A 26,936-nucleotide genomic window follows, 5' to 3' on the forward strand; every position below is an offset into this window, starting at 1 on the left:
GGATCGGATCTGGATTGGCCATGTGCAAGGCAGTTGCTTTACCTGCTGTACTATCTCTCTTACTCCAGTAAAAGTCAATTTGTGATGATTAATTTCCATATGTTTTTAACCTCTCTTAACCTAGTAGAGGACAACTATATGCATCATCAGTGAGTGCCACACTCAATGTCGCATGATGGGAAGTTTCTCCTGTCTTTTAAAGAAGCTCCTTTAGTGCTTCTTGTAAACTTGGTTTCAGGCTATGAATTCCCTAAACAGTTGCCTGTCCATGAAGCTCTATCCTTCCTTCAAAGCTGAGTGATAATCTAGCTGGATAGAGTATTCTTGGTGAGCTGTTTATTTTGTTGGGTTTTTGTACTCTATATCCTTTCGTATTCTTCTGGCTCATAGAGTCTCATGTGATAGATGAGATATATGTCTTATGGACTTTCCTTTGTACACGAGTTCTTTTTTTTAAATAGTACTGCTTTCGATATTCTGTCTCTAACTTTGAATTTTGTCATTTTAAGTAAGTATAATGTGTCTTGGAGTTTTCCTAGGTGGGTTTATTTTCACTGGGGCTCTTCAGGACTCTTGGATCTTAGTGCCCATAACCCTCAGCTTTGGAAAGTTCTAATCAATGGTTTCTGTACCTCTTGTTTCTTCATCACGTTTGCCTTCCGGTTCTACATAGACTCCAGTGATTGTTATATTGTTCCTCTTGAACTCATCCCATAGGTCTGCGATATCCTGTTATTTTCTTTTCAGACTATTTACTACCTTCTGCTGTTTCCTAGTGATTTCCTCCTCATCTTAGACCTCCTCAACCTTTTGTTTAACTGCTATTATTCTGATATTCAGAATAATATTCAGAATAATAGTCAGTCAATATTCTATTGAATTTTGATTTATTTTTTATTGAATTACTGTAAGAGACACGATTAAAAGATTGTTTATGACACCACTAATGTCCCCACTGTTGACTTTTTGATATCAGATACTATGCTCTTCATTTCTGTCATTCCTGACTATAGTTTTTTAAATTTAGATTATCATACATTCATGTGCTTTGCTGACTTCCTGTGCTATCATTTCTTTGAACTTGTCAAACATCCTCATCATAGTGTCACTAAAGATGCTGTATGAGGATTTACTAGTGTTATTTAGGTCTTCGGTGATAATTGTTTTTGCTCATTAAGCTTGGGGGGCTTCCACGTGTTTTCCCCATTGATTATCAGGTGATCTTGCTGTCCTGGGGTGTCCCTGTAGTTACCTCCCTGGAAGGTATTGAGGGGGTAAGCTAGAGATTTCTCCCTGTCTTCTCTGCCTGTCCTCACAGAATGACAGGAAGAATGGCTGTGGGCAGCATGTGATGTGTTGAGTAGAGTTGTCATGGTCACATAAGCGCCTTCGTGCTTGAGGAGCTGAGGTGTGGGCCTGGAATATGGTGCAAGTCGGGTGTGGAGCCCACCCGGGAGGGAGGGGCTCTGCCTCCCTTTCCGGAATAGGCCCAGTGACATCAGCAGGAAGCCGGCCTCCCGGGGATGGTGAGCAGCAGGCAGAAGGTCCTTTAGTTGATTATTTTAGTTTCATATTATAATGTTTACCTTCATGTATTTTTTTTTTTGGCTTTGAGCTATACCCAAAGGTGCTCAGATCTTACTCTGGGCTCTACACTCAGAAATGACTCCTGGCACAACTCAGGGGGAACATACAAGGTGTCATGGATGTAACTTTGGGCTGCTGTATGCTGTGTCCCATGTCTTCATCTTCCTGTATAAAGACATATATCCCATTTTTTTTATTTTGCAGGAGCACCTTCTCCCATAATTTTCTGAGAGCAAGAACATGCAAGGTAAATTTTCTTGGTCTTCAAGTTTCTTCTCAGGGTGTTTAGATGTGCTTTTTAAAAGCTTCTACAACTTGGGCGTCCTCTTTAATCTAGATGTTCATGTCTTTTTAAGAATTTTAATTAAACTTTTTTTTTCTTTTTGGGTTACACCCGGTGATGCATAGGGGTTACTCCTGGCTCATGCACTCAGGAATTACCCCTGGCAGTGCTCAGGGGACCATATGGGATGCTGGGAATCAAACCCAGGTCGGCCGCATGCAAGGCAAACACCCTACCTACTGTGCTATTGCGTCAGCCCCTTAATTAAACTTTTTAAAAAATTGAATCACCATGAGATACACAGTTACAAAGTTGTTCATGATCGGAATTCAGTCAATCAATGTTTCAACACCTGTCCTTTCACCAGTGTACATATCCTGCCACCAATGTCCCCAGTTTCCCTCCTGCCACCCCCTCTCCCAGCTTACCTCTATGGCAATTACTTCTCTCTCTCTCTCTCTCTCTCTCTCTCTGTCCCTCTCTTTCCTTTTGGGCATTATGATTTGCAATACAGTTACTGAAAGGTTATCATGTAAGGGTTACCTGCTCTAGACACTCAGTTCTTGTCCAGAGTGATCATTTCCAACTATCATCAACTATCATTGTTATAGTGGTCCCTTCTCTATCCTAACTGCCCTCCTCACCCACCACTTGTGGCAAGCTTTCAACTGTGGACCAGTCCTCCTGTTCCTTGTTTCTACTGGCCTTGGGTATTAGTCTCATACTATGTTTTTTTATATATCACAAATGAATGTTATTATTCTATGCCTGTCCTTCTCCCTCTGACTCATTTCACTCAATATGATACTCTCCATGTCCATCCACTTATAAGCGAATTTCATGACTTCAGTTTTCCTGGAAGCTGCATAGTATTCCATTGTTTAGGTGTATCATAGTTTCTTTATCCAGTTGTCTGTTCTTGGGCACTTAGGTTGTTTCCATATTCTGGCTATCGTGAATAGTGCGGAAATGAACATAGAAGTGCAGATGGCTTTTCTGCAGTGTGTTTTTGGGTTCCCAGAAGTGGTATTGCTGGTTATACAAAAGCTCAGTTTCTAGATTTTTGAGGAATGTCCATATTGTTTTCTAAAAAGGCTGGACCAGTCGGCATTTCCACCAACAGTGAATGAGTCCTTTTCTTCCCGCAGCTGCACCAGCACTGGTTGTTCTTTTTCTTTTTGATGTGTGCCCATCTCTGTGGTGTGAGATGATACCTCACTGTTGTTTTGATTTGCATCTCCCTGATGATTAGTGATGTAGAGCAGTTTTTCATGTGCCTTTTGGCCATTTGTATTCCTTGTCTTTAATTTTTTTGTCTTTTTTTAAAATTTTATTCAGCACAGTATTTCAGTACTGGCCTTTAAAAATTATTTTTCATAAAGTTGTTCACAATAATTGATTATATTCAACATTTCAACACCAATCCCATCACCATTACACCTTCCCACCACCATTATTTCAAATTTTCCCACCACCACTCAAGCCTGCCCCATAGGCAGATGCTAGATAATTTATTTTGTATAGCTTGTTATGAATAGCATGAGATGTCTCGTGGCTCCTGGAATTCTAAAGTTTTAGATAACTGGGTTCGGAGACATCTCTGCAGTGAGCTGCTCTGTTCTGAGATTCATTTGTGAGCCGCTGGATTATGGCCATTAATGCACTTAAATGGCACCTTAAATGGTCCAGTTCGTGGGCATGACAGCCAGGAGGCCGGGAGATGGGAAGGAGTGGCCTGTCCCTGATCCCTTGAGCCTGGAGTTTGCAGTCACTGGCCCAGTGTACCTGGCTTTTTCATTGGGTTCTGGAGGTTTGTGGCCGCTGGGATTCGTATGGGGCAGGTGGAGGGATGCCGCCTGCTCCCATCCGAAGTACCCAGTGAAACTGGCCTGGTCCAGACCATCTCTGGGCGAGCTGTTACGTTCTGAGATTCATTTGTGAATCTATTCTTGTCTTTCTTAATTTCTAAAAAACTTTTAGCCATATATCTTTGAATATTGCCTCTCTTCATTCTCCTTATTCTTGCCTTTTAAGACTCAGGCTTGATGCACGGAGCTTCTTAATGTTAATCTCAGATTAATCCCTTGAATTCTCTCTCATGTTTTCTCAGTCTCTCTCTCTCTCTCTTTCTCTCTCTCTTTGAACTTTTTTGGATTTCTTTATCCCTTTACTGTACCTTTTTTCTAAATGTCTATTTAAAACAATTTTTTTTATTGAGTCACATGTGGAAAGTTACAAAGTTTTCAGGTTTAAGTCTCAGTTATACAATGCTCGAACACCCATCCCTTCACCAGTGCACATATTCCACTACCAAGAATCACAATATAGCTCCACCCCGCCCCCCACGCTCCTAGCCCCCCCCCGCCTGTGTAACTGATAAATTTCACTTTACTTTCACTTTGATTGCATTCAATATTTCAACAAAACTCACTATTATTGTTTGGAGTTTCTCCCCCCTAAAGTCAGACCTACTGAAAAGGAAGCATTTGATAATTTGTTTTCCATTGCTGAGGATGAAGAGATATGAGGTCAAGTGACCGCACTAGCGGCCTCACGGTTTTGGGTTTCTGTATTTTAGTATTTTAGTAACTAAGTCCAGAGAAATATCTGCCAGAAATTGCATCACTGCAAACTTGTACTTCTCAGTTATATTATATTCCACATATGAGTCCAATCTTTCTATGTCTGTCTCTTTCTTTCTGACTCATTTCACTCAACATGATACTTTCCATGTTGATCCATTTATATGTAAATTTCATGACTTCATGTTTTCTGGCAGCTATATAATATTCCATTGTGTATATGTACCAGAGTTTCTTTAACTAGTCATCTGTTTTGGGACACTCTAAATGTCTATTTAACTTACCTTTTCTATTTTTAATTTTAGAGTAAAATATCAATTTCTCCAAGTTCTATTTGTTACATTAATATCACTGTATCACTGTCATCCCATTGCTCATCGATTTGCTTGAGCGGGCACCAGCAACGTCTCCATTGTGAGACTTATTGTTACTGTTTTTGGCATATTGAATATGCCACAGGTAGCTTGCCAGGCTCTGCCGTGTGAGCGCTATACTCTCTGTAGCTTGCCGGGCTCTCTGAGAGGGGCAGGGGAAATGCCCTACCTGCTGGGCTATCGCTCCAGCCCACATGAACTATAATATATAACATATATTTGTATATCCCACCCCCATTAAGTAATGCTTTTTCTTTTCCTGCTTATTTGATAGCCTCAGTCTGATGGTTTGGTTCACTGAATCCTGAATCCCTGTCCCTGAAGAAGCTCACTCAGTGGAGCGCTGGTGGTTCTGGATTTTAAAGTCCCGCCCAGGATAGCGTTATCTGTTGAATACCATATGGCCTAGATTCAGGGTGAAGACACTGCTGCAGGCATCTTGTTTGTCCTCTGGGCACTCAGCGTAGCATTAGTCCAGGATGACTCTTTTTGTTGCCAGACCTCTTGGGTGGTATAAATTTAAACTGAAACCCAAGTGAGAACTTTCAGGAAGACATTTTGTCCTTACCCAGGGCCCTTGCCACAGTGTGACTTTGTGCCATCTCTGGAGTGAGGGAACTATTTTATCTGACTCCCCCCACACACACACACACCTGGGACTGCTGTCTGTGAAGGTCTTCCTGTTCCTGCTCGGTACTAAAGCTCCTTCACCAAACTCAAAGCTCACTGCCTCCGCCCTGCGAACCCTCAGTGTCCTCCCCCATACAGCAACTGGGCTGCCAACCCTCAGTGTCACCCCCATACAGCAGCGCAGCTGCCCACTCGGGCTCCATCCTGTCTGCTGGGAGACGGCATGGTGGGGGCAGGAGACCTGCTGATTTCCTTTACGCTCTTGCTAGCCCCACCAGGCAGGAAAAAGGAAATTTGTTTTTAATACCAGATCCCACATTCTAGGTGTCTGGGAGAAGAAAGTTTTTTTTTTTTTTTCTGGCATTTGGTCCACAGCGTAGCTGTCTTACTTTTGAGAGTTGTCTCCCATAAAGTTATCTCCCATAAGAGTTGTCTCCCATAAGGACATTTGCTAGTTTTGGGAAACACAAGAAAGGTCTTAGAGACAACAGTGCGACAATGCACAATGGAGAGAGGCTCTTCCGGAAGCCAGCAGGGTGCAAGGACAGGAAGTGACCGTGAGGTCAGCAGGAGCTTGGAGCTCTCCTCACCAGAGTGTCTGTGATGAGGCAAGAGAGCCCCGGGGGGAGGTGTCAGTCTCAGCTCAGAGCAGGCCATCATGCAGGCTTTCCTTCTGGAAGTTTCTATTGAGAGCTTGTCCCCATGGCAATGAATAGGAGAGAGAGGTTTGGGTTTGGAAGAAAGACCCTGAAGGCGGTGGAAATAGCCCAGGTGATGGATGGTCTGAATGGGTTCGCAGAGGTCAGATCCCCTCTGGGAGAGTGGGCTTGAGGGAAAACAGAGAAATCTCAGGCAAGATTGAGGCAAGGTCAGAAACGCTAAGCAGGCACGTTATCAGGATCTTGGAAAATCAATGAAAGTGTCCTAGTACTCAGCCGTGTTTTCCCTTTTCACGTTGCCCAGCGACTGCCCACCAGTGCTGACGCAGTTCATCCGGACTCTGCAGCGAAGGATGGCGTTTGGGGACCATCTGCTGAGTGGGCGTCTTTGGATGAGGCACCGCGTGTCCCCACGGAGTTCCTGGAAATAAGTCGGATGTGTTTGACTCTCCAGAGCTGGCCGCCATGACTGAGGAGGGGGCGCAGACGCCCTCCTCCAGGCCGGGGAGCCCGGACAGGGAAGGTCAGGTCTCGGAGGAGAAGTGGATGCTGCACCAGCGGCTGGCGGTCCGCGAGCTCATCGACACGGAGGTCTCCTACGTGCGCATGCTCCAGCTGTGCGCCTCCGGCATCCGGGGCCGCCTGCAGCAGGTACCTGAACCCAGCTGCCGTCGCCCATGTGACAGGAGCAGGTGTGGGTCCTCGCTTCTGGACCTCACCTGTGTGCTGGGTGGACTTGAGGGACGGGAATGCCAGGTTGCGTGTGACCTCTGGCTGGCCCTGGGAGCCCTGGGACCTCCCTTTCTGGCTGTGCGTCTTTCAGCAGCTCTTTCAAGTGCTTTGGAGCCTCCTGCATTCATTCATCCGCTGCGTGGGGGAGAGGTGTGAGTGGAGGCTGGGTAACGTGCCCTTTATCGAGTGTAGCAGGATCTATAGGCTGAAACTGACCTATATTCTAATGGTCTCATTTCAAGGGGGGGTGGCAGGGAGAAGTTACCACTTTGATACGATTCTATCTGTGTTCATTTTTTTTTTTACACCTCCCTCCCACCCCTGCCTGACCTGATTTCAGAAATAACCAGGCTCTGTCTATAAAATACCAGGTATCCCCTAGCTCGCGAGCTCTCTGAGGACACTGGTAAGTTCACGATATTCAGTGCCTGACAAACAATAGACTTCCAAGTCACATTTCTTGAATGGAGTACAGGAAGTGAAGTGAAAAAGATAATATAGAGGTAGAAACCCTATTTTACCCTTCAAAGGTTAGATTTTTCTAAAAATCTGTAGGCTTTAAATAGATAATTCTTCTTTTTTAAAAAAACTAAAACGAGAGCATACCCCTTTGCTCTCCAGGCGACCTTTCCCACGTGGTTCTGCGTCTGGGGGGGTGGGGGGTGGGGGGGTGTCTCTTGCCAGCGCTCACAAACAGCTGACCTGCATCCTGTTTAACAGTGGGATAGCCTCCTTAGTGGGGCCAGAACTAGAATACATGTGAAGGTAATTATTGTTGGTGGCATATATGTCACAACTGGAAAGAAAGTTCAACTTCTCACCCTCATATGACAGATGGGGAAACTGAGAGAAGAAAATGATTGCTAGCAGCTAGTTTAGCTTTCTACTGTGTCCAGTTCCTGCTCGCTCCTCCTCTCCTGTAGACTGATAGAGACATGTGATTGGTAAGATTTCAAAGCTCTTGAAAACATCCCCCCACTGCCTTGGCTGGCCACACCCGTGCTGCACTGTTCCCGCCGTGTAAGCTCATCTACCAGCCCTGTTCCAAAGACTCATAAATAAGTTGCAAAAGATCAGCCAGCCGCAAAAATTACTCAGATACCCAGTCCTGGCTGAGAGCTCCAGGGAGGTCTCTGGAGGGGATCGAGGTCGGTTCCTGCCCTACCAAAGCCCCATGTAGCCACACTCACATCCCAATAGCTGCCACCATACCTCCGGCTAGACTGCCCAGTTAAATATTCTGAGTTTTCTGCAGACGTCTTCAAACTCTATAATACTGACATCCCCGTAGGAGCACAGCAAACTGGATGGGAATGTTAACATCAAAGCCAACTTATCTAGACTAGCAAAAATATTAACAGAGAATGCTTAATTTGCAACAACGGGTTAATAAACCCTCAGACAGGGATTTAATGTCCCCATGTTGAGATATAACAATTTTCAAAAATTTTTTTAAAACAAGTATTCACCTTTATTGAAATACATAAATATGTTGGAAGATCACTTTTTCAGGGGCTTGCAGGTCCCATCCAGAAATATAGAAAAAGCATAATAAAAATGGGTACTTCCTGCACAGCTGACTTGGGTTTAATAACTGATATCCTGTGTAGTCCCAAGCATAGCCAAGACAGATCCCTGAGCACTGATGAGTGTAACCCCCCACCCACCCACCACCACCACCACTGAAATGTAGGTAGGAAAATCCACCCACACAAGCAAATGTCTGCTTAAGAATCAGATGCTATTATACTCTGGTCCCCCAGTGTTAACCAACCAGTATCCCACAATTCCTTAGACAGGTCCACAGGAATAAAGAACCATCACTCCCCTTGGTGATGGGGCTAAAGCTGAACTCAGAATCTCAAAATGATTTAACCCCGGCATAATTCTTTGAGATGAACTTATCCTTCAATTTCACCTTTCTATCAAATTAAGGGCTGGAGCAATAGCACAGCGGGTAGGGGGTTTGCCTTGCATGCGGCTGACCCCGGTTCGATTCTTTCGTCCTTCTTGGCAAGCTACCGAGAGTATCCCGCCTGCACAGAAGAGCCTTGCAAGCTCCCCATGGCATATTTGATATGCCAAAAACAGTAAGAACAAGTTTCACAATGGACACATTACTGGTGCCTGCTCGAGCAAATCGATGGGCAATGGGATGACAGTGACAGTGATCAAATTAAGAAACTGAAAGTTAGGAATCAACTGACAGTGTGAAGGTCTGGATCCTCTTCTCTCCTGAAAACAAGAAAAGAAATTCAGACTCCTTCACTCTTTGAAAAAGTAGCATTAACAGAGATGCTCACTGTTTCCTGCCTGGTTGATCTCCCCCGTCATGGTCCCGAGGACTCTGAGAGGCTGTAGGAATATGCAGGTGCAGACTCAAGGCCTGGCTTGACCTCCTGTGGTGTGGAAAGGGACTGTGCATGATATGGCCAAGCCCTATGCTCCTCTATGCCACAAAGATTATTTTTTTAAACTAAAATATTTTCCAAAATCTTTCCATTAGCCATTTTTTGATAACAAGCAATGTAAAATAAATTATGGTAAACCTGCTATGGTGGCAGGCTTGAGGAGTGGTAGGGAAAATGAGAATGTGGTGGAGGAAAGATGATGGCAATGGTGGGATTGGTGCTGGAGTATTGAATGCCTGTAACAAATCATCACGATCAACCTTGTAAGCTGTGGTGTTTACAAGAAGGGGGGAAATTCTTACAGGCGTTCCTCTGGGGCGGCCTTCCTCAACGTGGTGGGAACCCCAGTGGGCCACTCCCAAACCCAGTGAATAAAGTCACTGGTTGAGTTCCTGGTGACCTGGTGGCTTCTCTGTTCCTCCAGCTGCCGCAGCGTGATCTGGATGTCCTGTTCTCCAACATAGATGAGATCATCAAGGTGAATAGCAGGCTTCTCCATCGTCTGCAGGAGGAGAGCACAGCCAGTGAAGAGGAGCGAGTGCATTTAATTGGTAAGCCAAAGGCTGGTCAGTCCTCAGCCCAGGACCGCTGAGCTTGGGGCTGGCATGTGGCTCAGTGGTGGCAGGGTGTTTGCTCTACAGAGGTGAGGCCCTGAGTTTAATTCCTGACACCAAAAAAATTAATAATTTTTTTTCAGACTTGTCTTCAACCTGTAGCCATTGCTCAACTGAGTTCATAGAGCGCAGGGCACTGCCTCGCTAGGGCAGTGTAGCTCAGCGAGTGTGTTTGGGGACCCAGAGCATGTGACAGCAGGTTGGACCCTGAGATAACATCTGTAGTTTACAGGAGGAGAGGTGGAGGCCCGGAGACATCGCTCTTCTGGACCCAGATTTACTTAGTGGCCTGGCTAAGTCTACTCTGGCCTCTTTCTTTTAGAGCTTCAGTTGGACGCCCCCAGCTTCTGTTTCTGTGCAGGTGGCAAGTTAGTGAGAGAAGATAAACAAGGGAACTCTAGGGAGTAGTATGCAATTTGAAGGAATGAGAGAGATGGTGGTAGTTCTTAGGTGTGATGAGGACCTCCTGCAGAAGGGATATTGGAGCTGTAAAACATGTTTTTAGAAGTAGCAGTGAAAATGGCAATGCAAACGCTAGAGGCTGGGACTAATCTGGAATGTGTGAGGGACAGAGAGGACAAGAGGTGGATCTCCCTAGAGGAAAGAGTTAGGCACGGGGTATCATGCTTTATAAGAAATCATGTATGACACATGCATGGACATGTTCATACACGCGTCCATGTCCATTCATACATATGTGAATCTCATCTAGTTTTTGCCTGGCAGCTATCCAAACTCTTGCAACTCCTGAAATGCTGAGAGCGACAAAGGTGCCTTTTGTTAAGTGACCTGAGGTGGCTCCTGGGAAGTATCTGAAGTACCTGAAAAGTGCTGGTAGCTTGACCTATATATATATATATTTTTCAATAGGGGTCACCTCTAGCAGAGCTCAGGAGGCCCAGAGCCACTCCTCGTGCTACTCATTCCAGTGATATGGGCCTGATGTTTGTTCCAGGGTTGGGTCTTCCACTCCCACCTCCAGACTTATGGGAAGGGGAGAGACAGTGAAGGTGAAATCAAGGATCAATAACCCCAAGTTAACTAATCTTTGTAAGGAAGCTCCCATAAAAACCAAGCGAAAGGGCTGGGGGTGTGGCTCAGTGGTTTGTCTCACAGGTATGAGGCCCTGAGTTTGATCCCTTCACCCACCCTGAAAAACAAGTAGTCCAAGGGCACTGTTTGTTCCTGGTTGGTAAACCCTGAGTCTGGCTGTGGAAGCTCGAGCCCTGTTGCTTTGCTTCTGTATCTGCTTTCAGGCCATGCCTGAAGTACACCCTGTCATAAATTAGTGATCTCATAAGTAAGTGGATTTCTGAGCTGCAAATTAATCAACCCTGAGGGGGTGTCATTAGGAAACCGGGCTGGCCAGAAGCCTCAGAGCTGGCCTCTGACGGGGAGGGCTGTCTGGAGACACAGGAGCAATCCCCATGGATGCAGGGCTGACTCTCGGTGGCACTGAGCTGGCCTGAGAATTGCTGGTTTGTGGTGGGGAAGCATCCCCTCCCCCCAACACTCATGCTACAGGTAGTATAGGGGGCCTCTTCAGGGATAAAGAAGAGGCCAAAGAGAAGGGCTGGATTTGCAGGAGGGACTAGGCTATGCAATTGTGATGAGAAGCCATCACAATTTCCAGTTAGAGGGCTACATCCCGCAGTGCTCAGGGGCTATTCCTGGCTCTGTGCTCAGGAATGCCATGTGTTGCTGATGGTGGGGCGTGGGTCCCCTGGATGCAAGGCAAGCACCTTAACTATTTTTTTGTCCTTTTTGGGTCACACCCGGAAATACACAGGGGTTACTCCTGGCTCATGCACTCAGGAATTACTCCTGGCGGTGCTCGGGGGACAATATGGAATGCTGGGAATTGAACCCGGGTTGGCTGCATGCAAGGCAAACGCCCTACCCACTGTGCTATTGCTGTAGCCCTGAGCACCTTAATTCTCTCTCTCTCTCTTTTTTTTTTTTTTTTTTGCTTTTTGGGCCACACCTGGTGATGCACAGGGGTTACTCCTGGCTCATCATGCACTCAGGAATTACTCCTGGCAGTGCTCAGGGAACCATATGGGAAGCTGGGAATTGTACTCAGGTTGACTGCGTGCAAGGCAAACGCCCTACCTGCTGTGCTATTGCTCCAGCCCCAACCACCTTAACTCTTAAATTATCTGTGGCCCAGTTTTTTTTTTTCAACTAGGGGCCACCTCTAGCAGTGCTCAGGAGGCCCAAGGGCCACACCTAGTGCTCCTCATTCCAGTAATGTGGGCCTGATGTTTGAGGCTGGACCCATCAATGCTGCCAGGGCCTTGCTTAGTGGTGTGAGGTGGTGGTGGGGGCGGAGGGGGAAGGATCTGCAGTATTGGAGATTGAACTCTGGTCTTAAAACGCACTGTCTGCTCCTGCTGTGGCTTTGAGTGGGTGATGGTACACTGAGTTTGAGCAGGGAGTAGGGTCAGCCGGACTTCCTATGGTCCGGGCTCCTCCCCCACCCTGCCTTATGATGGTGAGAGGAGATCTCATCCCTTCTCCCTGCATCCCACTGTTCGGATGTGGTTTTGTTATTATTATTATTTTTTTTGCTTCCCAGTGTTGGCAGTTAGAGGATGTGAGGGGGATCCTCACTGCCGGCCAGGGTGGACTCAGCTGATCTGGTCTGCAGGCTTTTTCCCCTTCCTCCCTCGGTGCTCCATGTGACTCTTTCCAGGAGCTGCGTGCTCCCCCAAGTGGAGCCTTTCCCCAGCAGAGAAAATCTCTCTGCGTGAGGGTATGTGAGTGGTTGCACTCCTGCTCGAACCTCCAAGCAAGCTCCCGAGTTTGGGCAGTTATAAATAAAGTGGTTGTGAAAACTGTGCAGATTCTTCGTCTGAAAAAAAGATAATTTTAAACATCATGGTAAAATATACATAACAGATCAAACTTGTCATTGTAACCATCGTTTGGGGGAAGTGTTTTTGTTTTAAGGCCATAGCTGGCAGTGCTCGGAGCTTACCCCAGCCTCTGCTCTCAGGGATCAGTCCTGATGGGCCTGGGGGCCATGTGGGACACCAGGGATTGAACCTGGGCCAGCCACACGCAGGGCAAGCACCCAGTCTGCTGTACTATCATCCCGACCCCAATATTGTAGCTATTTTTAAGTGTGTAGTTCAGTGGACTGGAGTGAGAGCACAGCAGGTAGGGCGTTTGCCTTGCACGCAGCCGACCCGGGTTTGATTCCTCCACCCCTCTCTGAGAGCCTAGAAAGCTCTGCCCGCTTGCATGGCAGAGCCTGACAAGCTCCCTGTGGCGTATTCAATATGCCAAAAACAGTAACAACATGTCTCACAATGGAGACGTTACTGGTGCGCGCTGGAGCAAATCAATGAAGAACGAGATGACAGTGCTATAGTGCAGTGATAGTTCGAACTAGCACTGCAGTGGCACCAAGAGTGTATTGTTGAGCAACCACCCTCTATTTTGAGAACTTTCCCCTTCTCCTCCAAACTGAGACTCTGTCCTGTGACACCCCTGCTGTTTTCGTCTCCGGTTGTGACTCCCCGAGAATTCTCGTGCATGTGTAGTCACACAGTTGTCCTTTTCTGACTTCCAGGTTCTTTTTAGGTTATATTACTTCGGAGGGAGAGGTCACACCCAGCTGTTCTCAGGGACTAATGTCTGGCAGTAGTTGGGGAACCAGGTGGTGCCCCGGATGGAAGCCAGGACTCCCACATGCAAATACGCACACCAGTATTTTGAACTATTTCCCAGTCCCTTCAAAAAGCTCTTTTAACTTTTCTTTCTGCTAGAAATAGCTTTAGACTGAGAGGAAATTTGCAGAAACGATCTAGCAAGCACTTCTTATCCTGCCTCCCTGAAATATTTTATTTTGGAGGGTTTTTGAAGGTATGGAGAGAGAGAGAGAGAGAGAGAGAGAGAGAGAGAGAGAGAGAGAGAGAGAGAGAGAGAGAGAGAGAGAGTAACATGCTCAAGAGAGAACCCGGGCTTCTCCAAGGGCAGAGGGATCCCCTACACACATCCCAGCATTAGACATGAAAGTGTGAAAGGACATATCTCCAGAGGGGAGATGCAGGCAACACATATGCTCAGGCACCACATATACTTGGCCACATAGGCACAAGCAGCACACGGGCTTGGGCAGCCTATGAGCCCCTTAATTTTTTTTTTAATTTATTGAATCGCTGTGAGATAGACCACTACAAAGCTGCTCATGACTGGGTCTCAGTCATAGAATGTTCCAACACCCATCCCTCCACCAGTGTGCATTTATCACCACCAATGGCCCAACTTTCCCTCCCACCACCCGACGACCACCCCCAGGCTGACTCTGTGGCAGGCACTTTTCTTCTTTCTCTCTCTCTCCTTTTGAGCGTTGTGGTGCTTTGTTCTGTTACCTACTATTGGCACACAGAGCTCATCCAGAGTGATCATTTCTAACTATCATTGTCCTTGTGGCCCCTTCTCTATCCCAACTGCCTTCTCCCCCAGCACTGGGCACAGGTTTTCAATCTTGGACCAATAAGTTGTTATATTTCAACATGGAGACATTCAGTTCTTGTATCAGAGATGACTAAGAAGTTGTTACAGGCTAAGCCTTCTGTGTTTATGCTTCGTTAATCTAGGTTGGTTGCCTTTTCCAATTTGGTGTGCTGCTACTGGTTTATCAGTGTTGTAGCATTTGCGATATCAGGAAGTTCAGTATTTTTATGGGGAAGATACAGATGGAGTAGTTGGCTGTTTTGTTTTTTGGTTTTTTTTTGCTTTTTGGGTCACACCCGGTGATGCATAGGGGTTAGTCCTGGCTTTGCACTCAGGAATTACTCCTGGCAGTGCTTGGGGGACCATATGGAATGCTGGGAATTGAACCCGGGTCGGCCACGTGCAAGGCAAACGCCCTACCTGCTATGCTATTGCTCCAGCCCCTAGATTTTTTTTTTAACTGGTGGCAGCTTTGGGGTGTGGACATGAATATCGGGGATTCCAGAAGTTCAGGGAAGTGAGGGAGGCTCCTTAAATTTAGCACCCTCCATATGCACAGCGCAAAGATTGAAATCAGAAAAATCACAGCAGCAAACATGGTCCTGACTACAGCCCTACTTGAGTTTTCTGAGTGATCCTTCCCATTTCCTGCTCTTGGATCCAGTCTAAGGCCCACATTTCTCTTGACCGTCTTGTTCCTGGGGGACCCTAAGTATCTGCCCTCAGTGATCACAACTCCTCTGAAGAGTTTAGGTTTGTAGACTGCTTCCTCAATCTGAGATTTAAAGTGATTAAAGTGAAAATTATTTTGTGTACTTTTTATAAAAGTTTGTATACAAAAACCTACAGTTATAAATTTAATGTTACAAAAGGAAAGTTTTAGCTATTTTAGAATCTATACAGGGCTGGGGCCCGCTCGAAGATAAACAGGAAGACAAGTGATACAAGTGATACAGGTTTGGAGTGCTAGTACAATGGGTAGAGTATATGCCTTGTATGTGGCCGACCCAGGTTCGACCCCCAACATCCCATATGGTCCCCCGAGCACTGCCAGGAGTAATTTCTGAGTGCAGAGCCAGGAGTAATCCCTGAGCACCGCTAGGTGTGACCAAAAAGAAAAAGAACGTGTACAGTGAAAAGTGATCTCCTGCCCTCAGGCACAGGATAAGAGAACTTTGGTTAACCCACAGGTAGAGGGCACAGCACCATCTTTCAGGATTTTCTTTTCTAAAGTTGTCATGTCCCCCCACCCTGTGTAATTAATAAATACCTTGTGGACATATGTACTTTTTTTTTTTTTTTTTTTTTGCTTTTTGGGTCACACCTGGCAATGCACAGGGGTTACTCCTGGCTTTGCACTCAGGAATTACTCCTGGCAGTGCTCAGGGAACCATCTGGGATGCTGGGAATTGAACCTGAGTCGGCCTCGTGCAAGGCAAACGCCCTACCCTCTGTGCTATTGCTCCAGCCCCATATGTACCATTTCTTCTCAAACTTTAACCTCCTAATTTTAGCATCCATTCTGAATGGCTCTCTGAGTTTGTAGGTTTGTTGGTTTCTTGGCTGAACCCAGGGCCTCAGGCAGGCATGGGAAAAATGTGCTCTACCACTGGGCCACACTGTCCTTCTTGCTCCACCCGCCCCTCCAACCTCCCCTTCACTCCATTTTATAGTTTTTATTCACATGTCCTAGGGGTAATTTTCCATCTCCAGTATTCCTTTATATTTATTAACTGGAATTCTAAAAGAAGATGTATTGTGTTTGTAAACTGTAAAGCAATGCACAAATATAAGTATCATTGCTATCAGTATTTCTACCATTTATGAAGTGCCCCTAGCATGCTAGCCTGAGAATGCTTCATCATCCTGCCTCCTAATTCTCATGGCTTTTTATCCACTGAAATGGAAAATTCCAGAAACCCAAGGTGACTAGGTGATTCTTCCTGATCCTGCCTCCCTGTCCCAACAAGGGCTTAACGGAGAACTTTTGTTGCTTCTTCACTGTCAGGTAACTTATTCCTGGAGTTCCAAGAGGATCTGGAGCGAGTCTATAAGGTTTACTGTGCCAACTATGACCAGGCTTTGCTGCTGGTGGAGTCTTACCGGAAGGATCCGGAGCTGCATCAGGAGATCCAGGATGCCATTGAGGCTGCTGTGTGAGTGGAATGAGCAGTATGCGCCCGTCCCTGCTGCCTCTGATGTGGGAGTCAGGGTCTCTCAGGCTTCCCCCCTTTGGTTTGGACATGCTACTTCAAGGTAGGCTAGGCTGCAGGGGACACTGGCTCCTAACTCTTGGGGCTTCAAACAACAGAGGCCCAGACCTTTCATTATCCCCATCCAAATATTCTTTGGGTTATAGACAGACAGGAAACAGACCTTCTATGGGAATGGGTGGATGGATGGATGGATGGATGGATGGATGGATGGATGGATGGATGGATGGATGGATGGATGGGAGAGAGTAAAGAAGGGAGGGAGGAAGGGAGGGAGGCAGGCAGGCAGGAAGGAAGGAAGGAGAGAAGGAAAGAAGGAAAGAAGAACGGGCATAAGGAAGGAAAGAAGAAAGGAAGGGAGGGAAGAAGGAAGAAAGGGAGGAAGAGAGGGAGGGAGAGAGGGAGGAAAGGAGAAAGGGAGGGAAGAAGGAAGAAAAGGAGGAAGGGAGGGAGGGAGAGAGGGAGGAAAGGAGAAAGGGAGGGAAGAAGGGAGCGAGGGAGAGAGGGAGGGTGACAGAGGCCTATGTGCAAGAAAGAGGGAGGCCTTGTTTAAGGAGCTCTTATTCTACAGGCTTCTCTAGAACCTGCTTTTCTACTTAGCCATAGTTATGACTATCTGTTCCTGACAGTCTAAATAATTTTTCCATACATTTAAAAATGACAGCACAGAACTTCCTTCCAGGACAGCTCATAAACTGTTTCATTCATCACTCTTCTACTGAGGCAATATTTGTCATATATATATATATATATATTTCCCCCATAGAGGTGGTATATAATTTAGAGATTCTGTGGAGATGCTGTATAAAGCAGAGTGCTAGGGCCCGAGGATGTGTTGCTGCTTGGGCCCTGTCGTGCCAGGGATCACCTGGACCAACCCAATGGTACTGCATAGGGGGCCACCAGGGCCCCACAAGGCAGTGCTTAAGGGGCCATGTGCTAAGTACTAGGGATGGAATCCCAGTTGAAAGATTTCCTTCTTCTCTCTCTCTCTCTAGTCCTGACTTGAGGAGAGTTTTGGCTAATTCTAGACATCATTCAGAAGGGGGCTGGAAATATCCATCTATGACTAAAGTAATACATCCGGGAAGGACCTAGACATGATTCATTCTGAGTTTTGCTTTACTGTCATTTGTTGAAATGTGTCAAACGTGCAAAAAAAATTAACCATATAGTGAACATTATGTTCATATTTGCTGTTGTTTTTGCTGGGTTTTGTTTGCTGGGTTTTGTTTCGTTTGTTGGTATTTCCTTTGGTGTTTTAGGGTCACACCTGGTGATGCTCAGGGGTTATCCCTAGCTCTGCACTCAGGAATCACTTCTAGTGGGGCTTAGGCCCCACGTGAGGTGCCAGAAATCAAACCCAGCTTGTCCACATGCAAGGCAAAGGCCCTACCTGCTGTATTATCACTCTGGTCCCTCATCCTGTCTTTTAATAGGGGCCCCATGCTCAGGAACTGGGGGTCACTCCTGGCTGAGCTTGGCTGCGCAGCCAGCAATACATACGCCAGTAGTGCTCAGGGATCAAGGAGACTATGTCCAAAGGTTCCCTGGTGCGGGGTTGGGGGGGGTGTCCATGTGGTGTCAGGGGTTGAACTTGGGGCTCACATGTCTGAGGCATGAGCTCTTCCACCTGAACTTTCTCCCCAGCCCTGTTTCAGCATATTATGTCTTTCTCCCCCTACATAGTGTCCAAACATTACGTTCCAAATCACATTAACTTCCTGTGATTGCAGGTTTCCCTTTTCTAAGGCAGCGGAACCATTTCACCGTCCCTCTGTGGGACTTCGCCTGGTAGAGACGGCAAGGGCATTGCTGTGGGAGTCTGGGGCTCTGACAGGAGCTGCGAGTGGGGGTCTTTGTTCGGGAATATTTGAATCAGTCCGTGAGAGAGTGAGCGGAGAGGAGGAGACGTGGTGCTGGAAGGAGGCCAGCAGGAGGCCCAGGGAGCACGGAGCAGAATGAAGGGCATCTCTGGAGCCCAGAGAATGTGTTTGGGGAAGGAGGCGGGATGGGGGGGGGTCAGTAGCAGCTGTTATTGGAGACCCAGCACAATGCAGGCAGGAAACTGACACCAGATTTGGAACAGATGGGGCACCTCGGACCTGAAAGGGGGTGATGACCAGGAGGACCCGGTCTAATGCCCTCCTCTGCTTGAGGAAACACAGGGTCACCAGCAGAGGGCGACTTGCCTGCCAGGCTGCTGTGTCTTGGAGGAGAGCCCCGAAGCCCTGGTGCCCGAAGGGGGTGCCACCCACCTAATGCCAGTCTTTTCCCTCAGGCCACACGCTGGACCCTCGGGCCTCAGCTTCTTACTGGTAATCCCTCTGCAGAGGATTACCAAGTACCCACTGCTGCTGCAGAAAATCCTGGAGAGCACCCTCCCCGAGGCCAGTGCCCACCCTGTCCTGCAGAGGGCTGCTTCTGCCTTCCAGGACCTGAACACCAACATCAATGAGTACAAGAGGCGCAAGGAAGTGGGTAAGGCCGTGGGCAACAGCGCCAATGCTTCTCCTCCCAAACTGCTTCCTCAGGGAAGGGAACCCAGCGGCACACATACTACAACTTCAGCCGCAACGTGGGTCGTAGGAAGGGTTGGCTCAGGATCCTTGGCTCCGTTTCCCCAGCATTCTCTCTTCATATTCCTATTATTTGTCTGTTTGGGGGCTATTTCTGGCAGTGCTCGGAGCTTACTCCTAGCTCTGTGCTCATAGATTACTCTTGGCAGTGCTCAAGGGATCGTATAAGATGTCAGGGATTGAACGGGGGTCAGCCACAGGGAAGGCAGATGCCCTCCCCACTGTGCTGTCTCTCTCTGTACACTTCAATGCCCTTCCCGCTGTCCTATATCTCTCCGACCACTTTCCTGAAATTCTTCTGTCTCTCCTCTTTACTCAGAGTCAGTTTATCTCTTTCTCTCTCTCTCTGGTTTTTTTCTTTGGTGGGGAGCCACACCTGACTGTGCTCAGGGATAACTCCTGGCTCTGCCCTCAGGGATCACTTCTGGTGGGGCTCGGTGGACCATGTGGGGTGCCCGGGGTTGGGTCAGCGACATGCCAGCCAAGTACTCTACCCACTGTACTAACTCTCCAGCCCCAACGTCAGCTTCTCTTTTACCTGGACTTCATTAGAATACTCGGTGACCATTCCCGGTCCAAGACTCACGTAGCACACCACAACCTCTGGGATGAAACGGGATCCATCTCCCTTAGCTGTAACACTGAATCAGAGCTCCCCCCAAACCACCCCCGACACCACCCATTTGGATGACCTTATCTGACTGGCTTAAGCTTGGGTGTAGTCCTCTGCACTGAATAAATCCCTGTGGCCAGGGCCTGTGGGGGTCTGTGGGGTGACTCCTACTGGTCAGCACCCATGCCTTGATCTCTAGTGAGGTCAAGCCAGATGGTTCTGTTAGTGGAAGAGAAGTGAAGATGGGGAAAAAGTTGTATAGATGGCCTGGGTGGGAAGCCTAGCCTTTCAGGTTTGTAGAACAGAGGGGCCTGGAAGATAAAGCAGTGTCCCAACTAGAGAGGAACTTGGCCACACAGTTGCGACTCTACAATAATACAAAAGTAACATCAACAGCAATACGACAACAATAATAATACTGTGGCTACTGGTAGCTAATACCACCACCCTGTTTCTGCGCTCACCACCTCTTGTGGTGTCTCCCCTAGATCTCTAAGGCCACTACTGTTCCCTCATGTCACGAGCAGAGAAACGGGATCTGTCACTTGCTCCAAGCTCGGAGCTGGAAAGGGACCAAGCCACTGTCCAAATCCACAGCAGGGTCAGGTGACCTGTCTGTAGACAAGTGAGGGACCTCAGGCAAATTGTCTCAGCCCCGGGAATAGGCCTGAGAAGGGCTGGTGGGGGCTCAGCACGCCTCCCTACCCGCTGCGTGGGAAGGGACCATGAGGCGGCTGGCCAGGCCTGTTGGGCCACCCCGTGCCCTCCCTCTCCTCTGTCCACGCAGCCTCCAAGTACGCCAAGACCGAGTCGCTGACGCTGAGGGAGCGGCTGGCCCGCATCAACACGCACACCCTGTCCAAGAAAACCACTCGGCTGAGCCAGCTGCTGAAGCAGGAGGCGGGGCTGGTGTCCAGGGTGAGTGCGTGTGGGAGAGGGGTCCTGGCCACGCCCCCCAGGGGGAGACCGGGCATCCTCCAGAGGGGAGGAGGTGATGAAGGCATGTAGGCTGAGGGGTCCCGTGACGCCCCACCAGGGCATAACTGCTCCCTGGACCCCGTCTAAGTACCAGGATGGGGCTTTGTCGTTGCTGGGGATCTGTGAGCTCATCTCTGGGCTAGCAGTCAGCCTCGAGCAGCGACTGGCAATAGCTCAGGATGTTTGTGGACCTGCTTGGGGCCAAACATTAGTTATTTTATTATTAAATTTTTAAAAATTGGTGTTTTTTTTCCTTTTTGGGTCACACCTGGCAATACTCAGGGGTTACTCCTGGCTCTGCACTCAGGAATTAATCCTGGCGGTGCTTGGGGGACCATATGGGATGCTGGGAATCGAACCCAGGTTGGCCGTGTGCAAGGCAAACACCCTACCCGCTGTGCTATCGCTCCAGCCCCAAAAAGTGGTGCGTTTTGAGTCCACACCTTGCTGTGCTCAGAGCTACTCCTGGCTCACTCCTAGAGGGACGGACTCAGGGCTGTATGGGATGCCAGGGATTGAACTCAGGGCAGCTGCATGCAAGGCAAGTGCCCCGTCTACTGTGCTATCACTCCAGCCCCCTCCCAAACATGAGTTGATCCACACAACAAAGTAGGTATCTTTTTTCTGGGGCGATCAGTTTTGGGCCCCACCTGCCTGTGCTCGGGGGCTCCTCCTGGCTCTGAGTGACCCCTGACAGTGCTCCTGGGATGGAATATGGAGCTTTGTATTGGCACCTGGGAACGATTGCCATGTGCAAGGTGAGGGCCTTCGCCTGGTGCTCCCTGACTGGTTCTGCAGCAGATATATATATATATATTTTGCTTTTTGGGTCACACCCAGCGATGCTCAGGGGTTACTCCTGGCTTTGCACTCAGGAATTACTCCTGGCGGTGCTTGGGGGACCATATGGGATGCCAGGGATCGAACCCAGGTCGGCCAAGTGCAAGGCAAACGCCTTACCCGCTGTGCTATCGCTCCTGCCCCCTGCAGCAGATAGTTTTATTCTTGACATTTAGGGGGTTGGGAGGCAGGCCACACTTAGGCAGTGCTCAGAGTTTACTCCTGGCTCTGTGCTCAGGGATCACTCCTGGTGGGCTCGGGGGACCCTATGGGGTGCTGGGGAATGAACCTGAGTTGCCCTTTGCAAGGCAAATGCTCTACCCACTGTACTGCTGCTCTGCCCACTCACATTTCTGAAAACTAGAGGCCAAGCCCTGCGGTGCTGAGGGAAGGATGGGGTGCTGGGGACCCAGCTCAGGACCTGGATGCACGACAGGCTTGTGCCAGACCCCTTGGGCTTCCTTCTTGGCTCTTTACAGTCCAGACCCAGAGAGGGTTGGTCACTGGCCCAAGGTCCCCCAGCCAGGAAGCACACGGATCCGGACTCCAGTGCTCCTGCACCTACCTGACTCTGTGGTCTGCATCCAAACTGCTCTCCCTGCCTCCGGCTTTGAGCGGGGGGAACTGGCTCCATGGGGTGCAGGGAGGCTGAGGGGCTTGTGGAAGGGGGCCCCTTGGGAGCACTTGGGCTGCTAGTGCGGGACCAACACTGCCCTCGTGTGGCTATTCTTGGCCCTCACCTGCAAAATTTTCAGACCGAAGACAAGGAGTTTGATGAGTTGGAAGAGAAGTTCCAGTGGGTGTCGCTGTGTGTAAACGAGCTGAAGGGCAACGTGGCTGCTTACCTGGATAACCTGGAGGTGAGCGTCCTGCGCCTGCAGGGGGCAGGTGGGGCTGGGCTCCCTGGGTAGGAGGCACGCGGGCTCCATCGGTCAACTGGCCAGGGCAGGGCAACCAAAGGCCCCCAGTCAGCATCCTCAGCGCGCAGGATGTCAACTGTGGCTGCTCTGGTTCCAGTGAGCTCCCAGGCTGCTAGTGGGCGGGCTCGGAATTCACTGGGGTCAGAGCCCTGCAGAGGGTGCCTGGCACTCCAGCGGGGCCCAGAGACTCGGTACCTACAGGGGAACTGGCAGGTAGTGCCACTGGGTGCAACACTCAGGTCCACAAGCCCTTATGCCCCGGCGATGCAATTTTCATTAGCCATAGGCATGATGTTTGGAATTTGAACAACTAAATGAACGACTGAGTGGGTTCTGCTATTTAGCTCAGGGAGTTTGTTGCCTTGTAGGAATGTGCACGCAGGAGATGCAATTCTGAGTTGAAGGGAAACAAAAACCCTGAAAATTCAGACTTTTAGGTGGAATCTCATGATGTGTCCACGTGAGTAGCTAATTAAAAGCCAACATTTAAATGCTCTGCAGGCCCAAGAAAATACATTTCTACCAACTGATTCAGCCCACGGGAACACCAGCTTCCATTCCTATCCGGCACGTCCCTTTCCTTGCCAGCAGCCCCTTCGTTCTTGTCACGGGTGCTGACTCATACATTCCACTCTGTCCCTTTTAGGCGCCTTTTTTTTTTTTCTCAGTTACATCTATTTGTGCAAGCCAGCTGGGTCAGACTATAATGGGCTCTTGGAGAATGGGAGTTGGTGTGAAGTTATTGGAAGTCAGGGAAGGGAAGGAGGTCCTGCTCTCGCCTCCTCCGTGAGGGGCCCATGCTCCATCCTGCCCCCTCCTTGTCCTCCACAGGGAGGGGTTGGAACAGCAGAGAGAGCCAGAAGGAAAGGGAGGGTACTCGAAGCCACAGAATGAAAAAGAACAATGGGGTCTGGAGAGCAAAGGCAGTGGCATGAGGGAGACACAGCTGCCTTTGCAAGAGGGGGATGGTGATTTGGGCCCGGAGCCATAGTATAGCGGGGAGGGTGTCTGCTTCACATACAGTCGGCCCGGGTTCCATCCCTGGCATCCCATACGGTCCCCTGAGTACCACCAGGAGTGATTCTTTAGCCCAGAACCAGGAGTAACCCCTGAGCATCTCTGGCTGTGAAAAGACTGTGTTTCCCTGGACACAGGAGTTATGCTAGAGATAAACTCCTGGCCAGGAATCCCACAATGAGAAGGTGGCTCCCTGTCTTACTCCTCAGTCCTAGCTGACTCGTCTATAAGAGGACCCCAGGGGCCTTCCGCATGCGGTAACATCCAGATTGAGCTCAATCCTCTTGGTGGTTATTATAGCAATTATTCTCTTTGTTTGTTTTTTTGCATCACACCCGTCATGCTCAGGGTTTACTCCTGACTCTGTCCTTAGGAATTATTCCTGGCTGTGGATTGAACACTGGTTGACCACCTGCAAGGCAAGCGCCCTGCCCGCTGTACTATTGCTCAGGCCCAGACAGAAATGATTCTTACAGGCCTATTTAGAGCAGCCATCACTGATTTTCCTTCTGGTAGTGTTCGAAGGTACCCTCTCTCCTTCCCTTTCTTGCCACAATGGCCTGGTGAGTGGCAGTGCCCACCGTGTCATGGTACTCACCAGGAGCTGTATATTAAATTGTGGGGCTGGCACACACACACACACACACACACACACACACACACACAGAGCCAGGGTGCTCGTGCACAGTCTTATGGTAATGCTCCCCAAGGTGTGCTCCGGGTCACACAGACACATCACTTCCTGGCTCTGGTGCTTGTACCACTGTTTATAGTGGTGTTTGCTGGTGGTTAGCACCCCATCAGCTGTGGTGCTCACACGTGCCTGACTGCAGGGTGGCTGGAAATTACAGCCAGGGGGTCTCAGACAGCAGAGCTGCCGGGCTGGCTGGTCACTCATGGGCTTAAACATGAATGGTTAGTTGATTGCACAGGATATGGAATGGACTTGGGGTGTGTGTATGTGTGTGTGTGTGTGTGTGTGTGTGTGTGTATCACAGCATGGTATGTGTGAAGCTCAGCGAGCATCCATCGGGGTGCGCAGAGCCGGAGCTTGGTGTGTGTGTGTGTGTGTGTGTGTGTGTGTGTGTGTGTGTGTGTGTGTGTAGATCACGGCATGGTATGTGTGAAGCTCAGAAAGCATCCGTCGGGGGTGCGCAGAGCCGGAGAAGCCTCTTCCAGGGGCAGTTCGTGCTGGACCAACACTGAAGGCTGAGACCGGCTCTCTCATTTGCACGGTGCAGGCGTTCCTCCGCTTCCAGCCGCGGGACTACGCCCTGGACGTGGCCAGCGGCCCTGTGGTGGAGTATTGCTGCCTGGCCAGAGACCTCCAGCTGCAGGCCTTTCCCGAGTTTGTGAGTGGCGCCTCCTCCTTCCCCCTTCACTGTCAGCACGTGGCCGAGCCTGTGATGGATCCTGTCCAGAGCCAGGGCTGCCCTGCCAGGTGGCAGGGCAGATTATTATTAGTGGGTTGCACTAATAAAAATAGCCCGGCTCCCGTTGATTGGGCCGCTCTCAGCCAGGCGCTGCGCTAAGCCCTTTCCCGAGCATCGCCTCCTTTAATCCTCACCATGTGAGGGTAGTTACTATTAATAGCCCCATTCTGCAGCTCAGGCTGGAGGCTCAGAAGGGCATGACCTCCCAGTAATTCTACGACCCATGGCAAGCCTGGCGTGGGGCCCCAAGCACTGTACCCACCGCACTGTGGGAACTCTTTCCAGGCTCCGCGTACACTCGCGCTGAATTGAGGTCTGCCACGCCTCTCTGGGCCAGAAATGCTGTTAAGTTCGCCATAAGCATGGGTCCCGGAGTCCACACCAGCACACGGGGGACGAGGAAAGCTAGATCAGAGACTAGAAGTGACAGCGGTCCGTGGGGGGAAGGGCTGGCAGTGCCCGGGGCCCACTCTCTGCCACCTCCGTCCCCACTCCCCGGCTCCCCTCTGCCCACAGAAACGGCGGCTGGAAGGCCTGGTGTGGAGGCCTCTGTGCAGCCTGGCCAAAGCTCTGACCGGCCCTCAGAACTTGATCAGGAAGCGTCTGGACAAACTGCTGGACTTCGAGCGGGTGGAAGAGAAGCTGTTGGAAGTGGGGAGCGTGACCTACGAGGAGGACGCGGCCCGGCACACATACCAGGCGCTCCACGCCCTGCTGGTGGCCGAGCTCCCCCAGTTTAACCAGCTGGCCCTGCAGTGGCTGGGCCACATCCTGCGGGCCTTTGTGACTCTCCAGGGGGACCTTGTGAAGCAGGTGCTGCAGAAGGCAGAAGGCAGCGCGGCCCAGGTAAAGCCCCACTCCCGCCTGGGCACTGGCACCCTCTGGGCTGCCCTACAGAGCGTCAGAGCCGTGGGCGGGCCTGGGGGGCAGGGAGGAGAGGTGGGTCTCCGAGCATGCCCTCTAGAACCTCTCCTAACTGTTCTCCTGCCGTGAATGGGACCAGACCAGGAAAGCAAAGGCCAGAACGGGGCCTCCAGGCCCGGGGACCCAGAGCAGAGAAGGCTCTGTTCCTGTGGAAAAATCATCCCACGGCAGGCGGTGTTCCGCCCTGCAAGTGCAAACAAAGCTTTGGGGTTGGAGATGGCGCGTAGGCCGAGATCGCTCCGCAGGGGGAGTGTGTGCTGTGCACGTGCAAGGGAGCCCAGGCTTGCTCCCCAGCCTGGCACGCCCCCCCCGAGCACTGCTGGGAGTCGCCTGCCCGTCCAGAGCTAGGAGCAAGCACTGCGCATCACAGATGGGACCCAATGCCCTCTCTTCCAAAATAAATAAATAAAGCCTTAGTTGGAGGTCTTCAAATGCAGGAGTTACAGATTCAGGTGATGTAAGTGCTGTGATGGGGGGTGGTGGTGGGGGTGGTGGTGGTGTGTGTGTGTGTGTGTGTGTGTGTGTGTGTGTGTGTGTGTGTGTGTGTGTGTTTGGTGGTGGTGGTGGTGGGGGGGGATAGAGCTCCAAAAGGCAGAGCTCCCTCCTGCAGGCGGAACAATCAAATTATTTCAAGGAGGAAGTAAAGGATGTGGAGGAGCGGGATGCCTGCCTGTCCAGCTAGTGATCGATGGTTCCCATTGGAACCCAAGTCAGATACTCCTTGCCTGTCTCCCTGTGAAGTCTGCCAGCATCCCTCTAAATGCCCCAACTCGCAAGATGCCGACTTAAGGAGGCTGGTGTAGGTGTTTGCAAAATGGGTCCCTAAGGGTCAGGTGTGGAAGCGTGTATGGATGCCTGTACCCAAAGAGCAGCTTTTCCTCTTTCTGGCGGCTGAGTCTTTACCGCGTGCCCACCCGGAAGACCTGCTCGCATGATGCCAGCCAACCCTCCGAAGAGCCCTGAGGAGGTGTCACTGCTAACGAGCTCGGGGCCACACATAACAGTATTGGGGGCTACTCCTGGCTCTCGGGTCTCGAGTTTTGGAATGTCCCAGACTGGGGTTGATGTGGGAAAGAGTCCTGC

At 49.7% G+C, this 26,936-nt stretch overlaps 1 protein-coding gene and 1 non-coding gene across 3 annotated transcripts in view; one reads left to right on the top strand and one right to left on the bottom strand.

Moving 5' to 3' along the window:
- The window catches only part of ARHGEF37 (Rho guanine nucleotide exchange factor 37), a 61,350-nt gene that overhangs the window by 25,607 nt on the left and 8,807 nt on the right, over window positions 1–26,936 (top strand). For both annotated transcript variants that reach the window (XM_055141982.1, XM_055141983.1), the window contains exons 2-10: window positions 1,792–1,834; window positions 6,420–6,766; window positions 9,683–9,809; window positions 16,345–16,492; window positions 18,831–19,030; window positions 20,529–20,659; window positions 22,315–22,419; window positions 24,738–24,848; window positions 25,446–25,775. In XM_055141982.1, coding sequence (XP_054997957.1) covers window positions 6,581–6,766; window positions 9,683–9,809; window positions 16,345–16,492; window positions 18,831–19,030; window positions 20,529–20,659; window positions 22,315–22,419; window positions 24,738–24,848; window positions 25,446–25,775 — 1,338 coding nt within the window. In that variant the 5' untranslated portion in view covers window positions 1,792–1,834; window positions 6,420–6,580. The remainder of the gene's footprint in view (window positions 1–1,791; window positions 1,835–6,419; window positions 6,767–9,682; window positions 9,810–16,344; window positions 16,493–18,830; window positions 19,031–20,528; window positions 20,660–22,314; window positions 22,420–24,737; window positions 24,849–25,445; window positions 25,776–26,936) is intronic.
- Window positions 9,148–9,353, bottom strand: LOC129406228 (small nucleolar RNA SNORA73 family). Its single transcript, XR_008630884.1, has one exon. It is a non-coding gene; the product is annotated as a small nucleolar RNA SNORA73 family (small nucleolar RNA).

This window comes from Sorex araneus, chromosome 6, assembly GCF_027595985.1.
Source record: "Sorex araneus isolate mSorAra2 chromosome 6, mSorAra2.pri, whole genome shotgun sequence".
Lineage (NCBI taxonomy): Eukaryota > Metazoa > Chordata > Mammalia > Eulipotyphla > Soricidae > Sorex > Sorex araneus.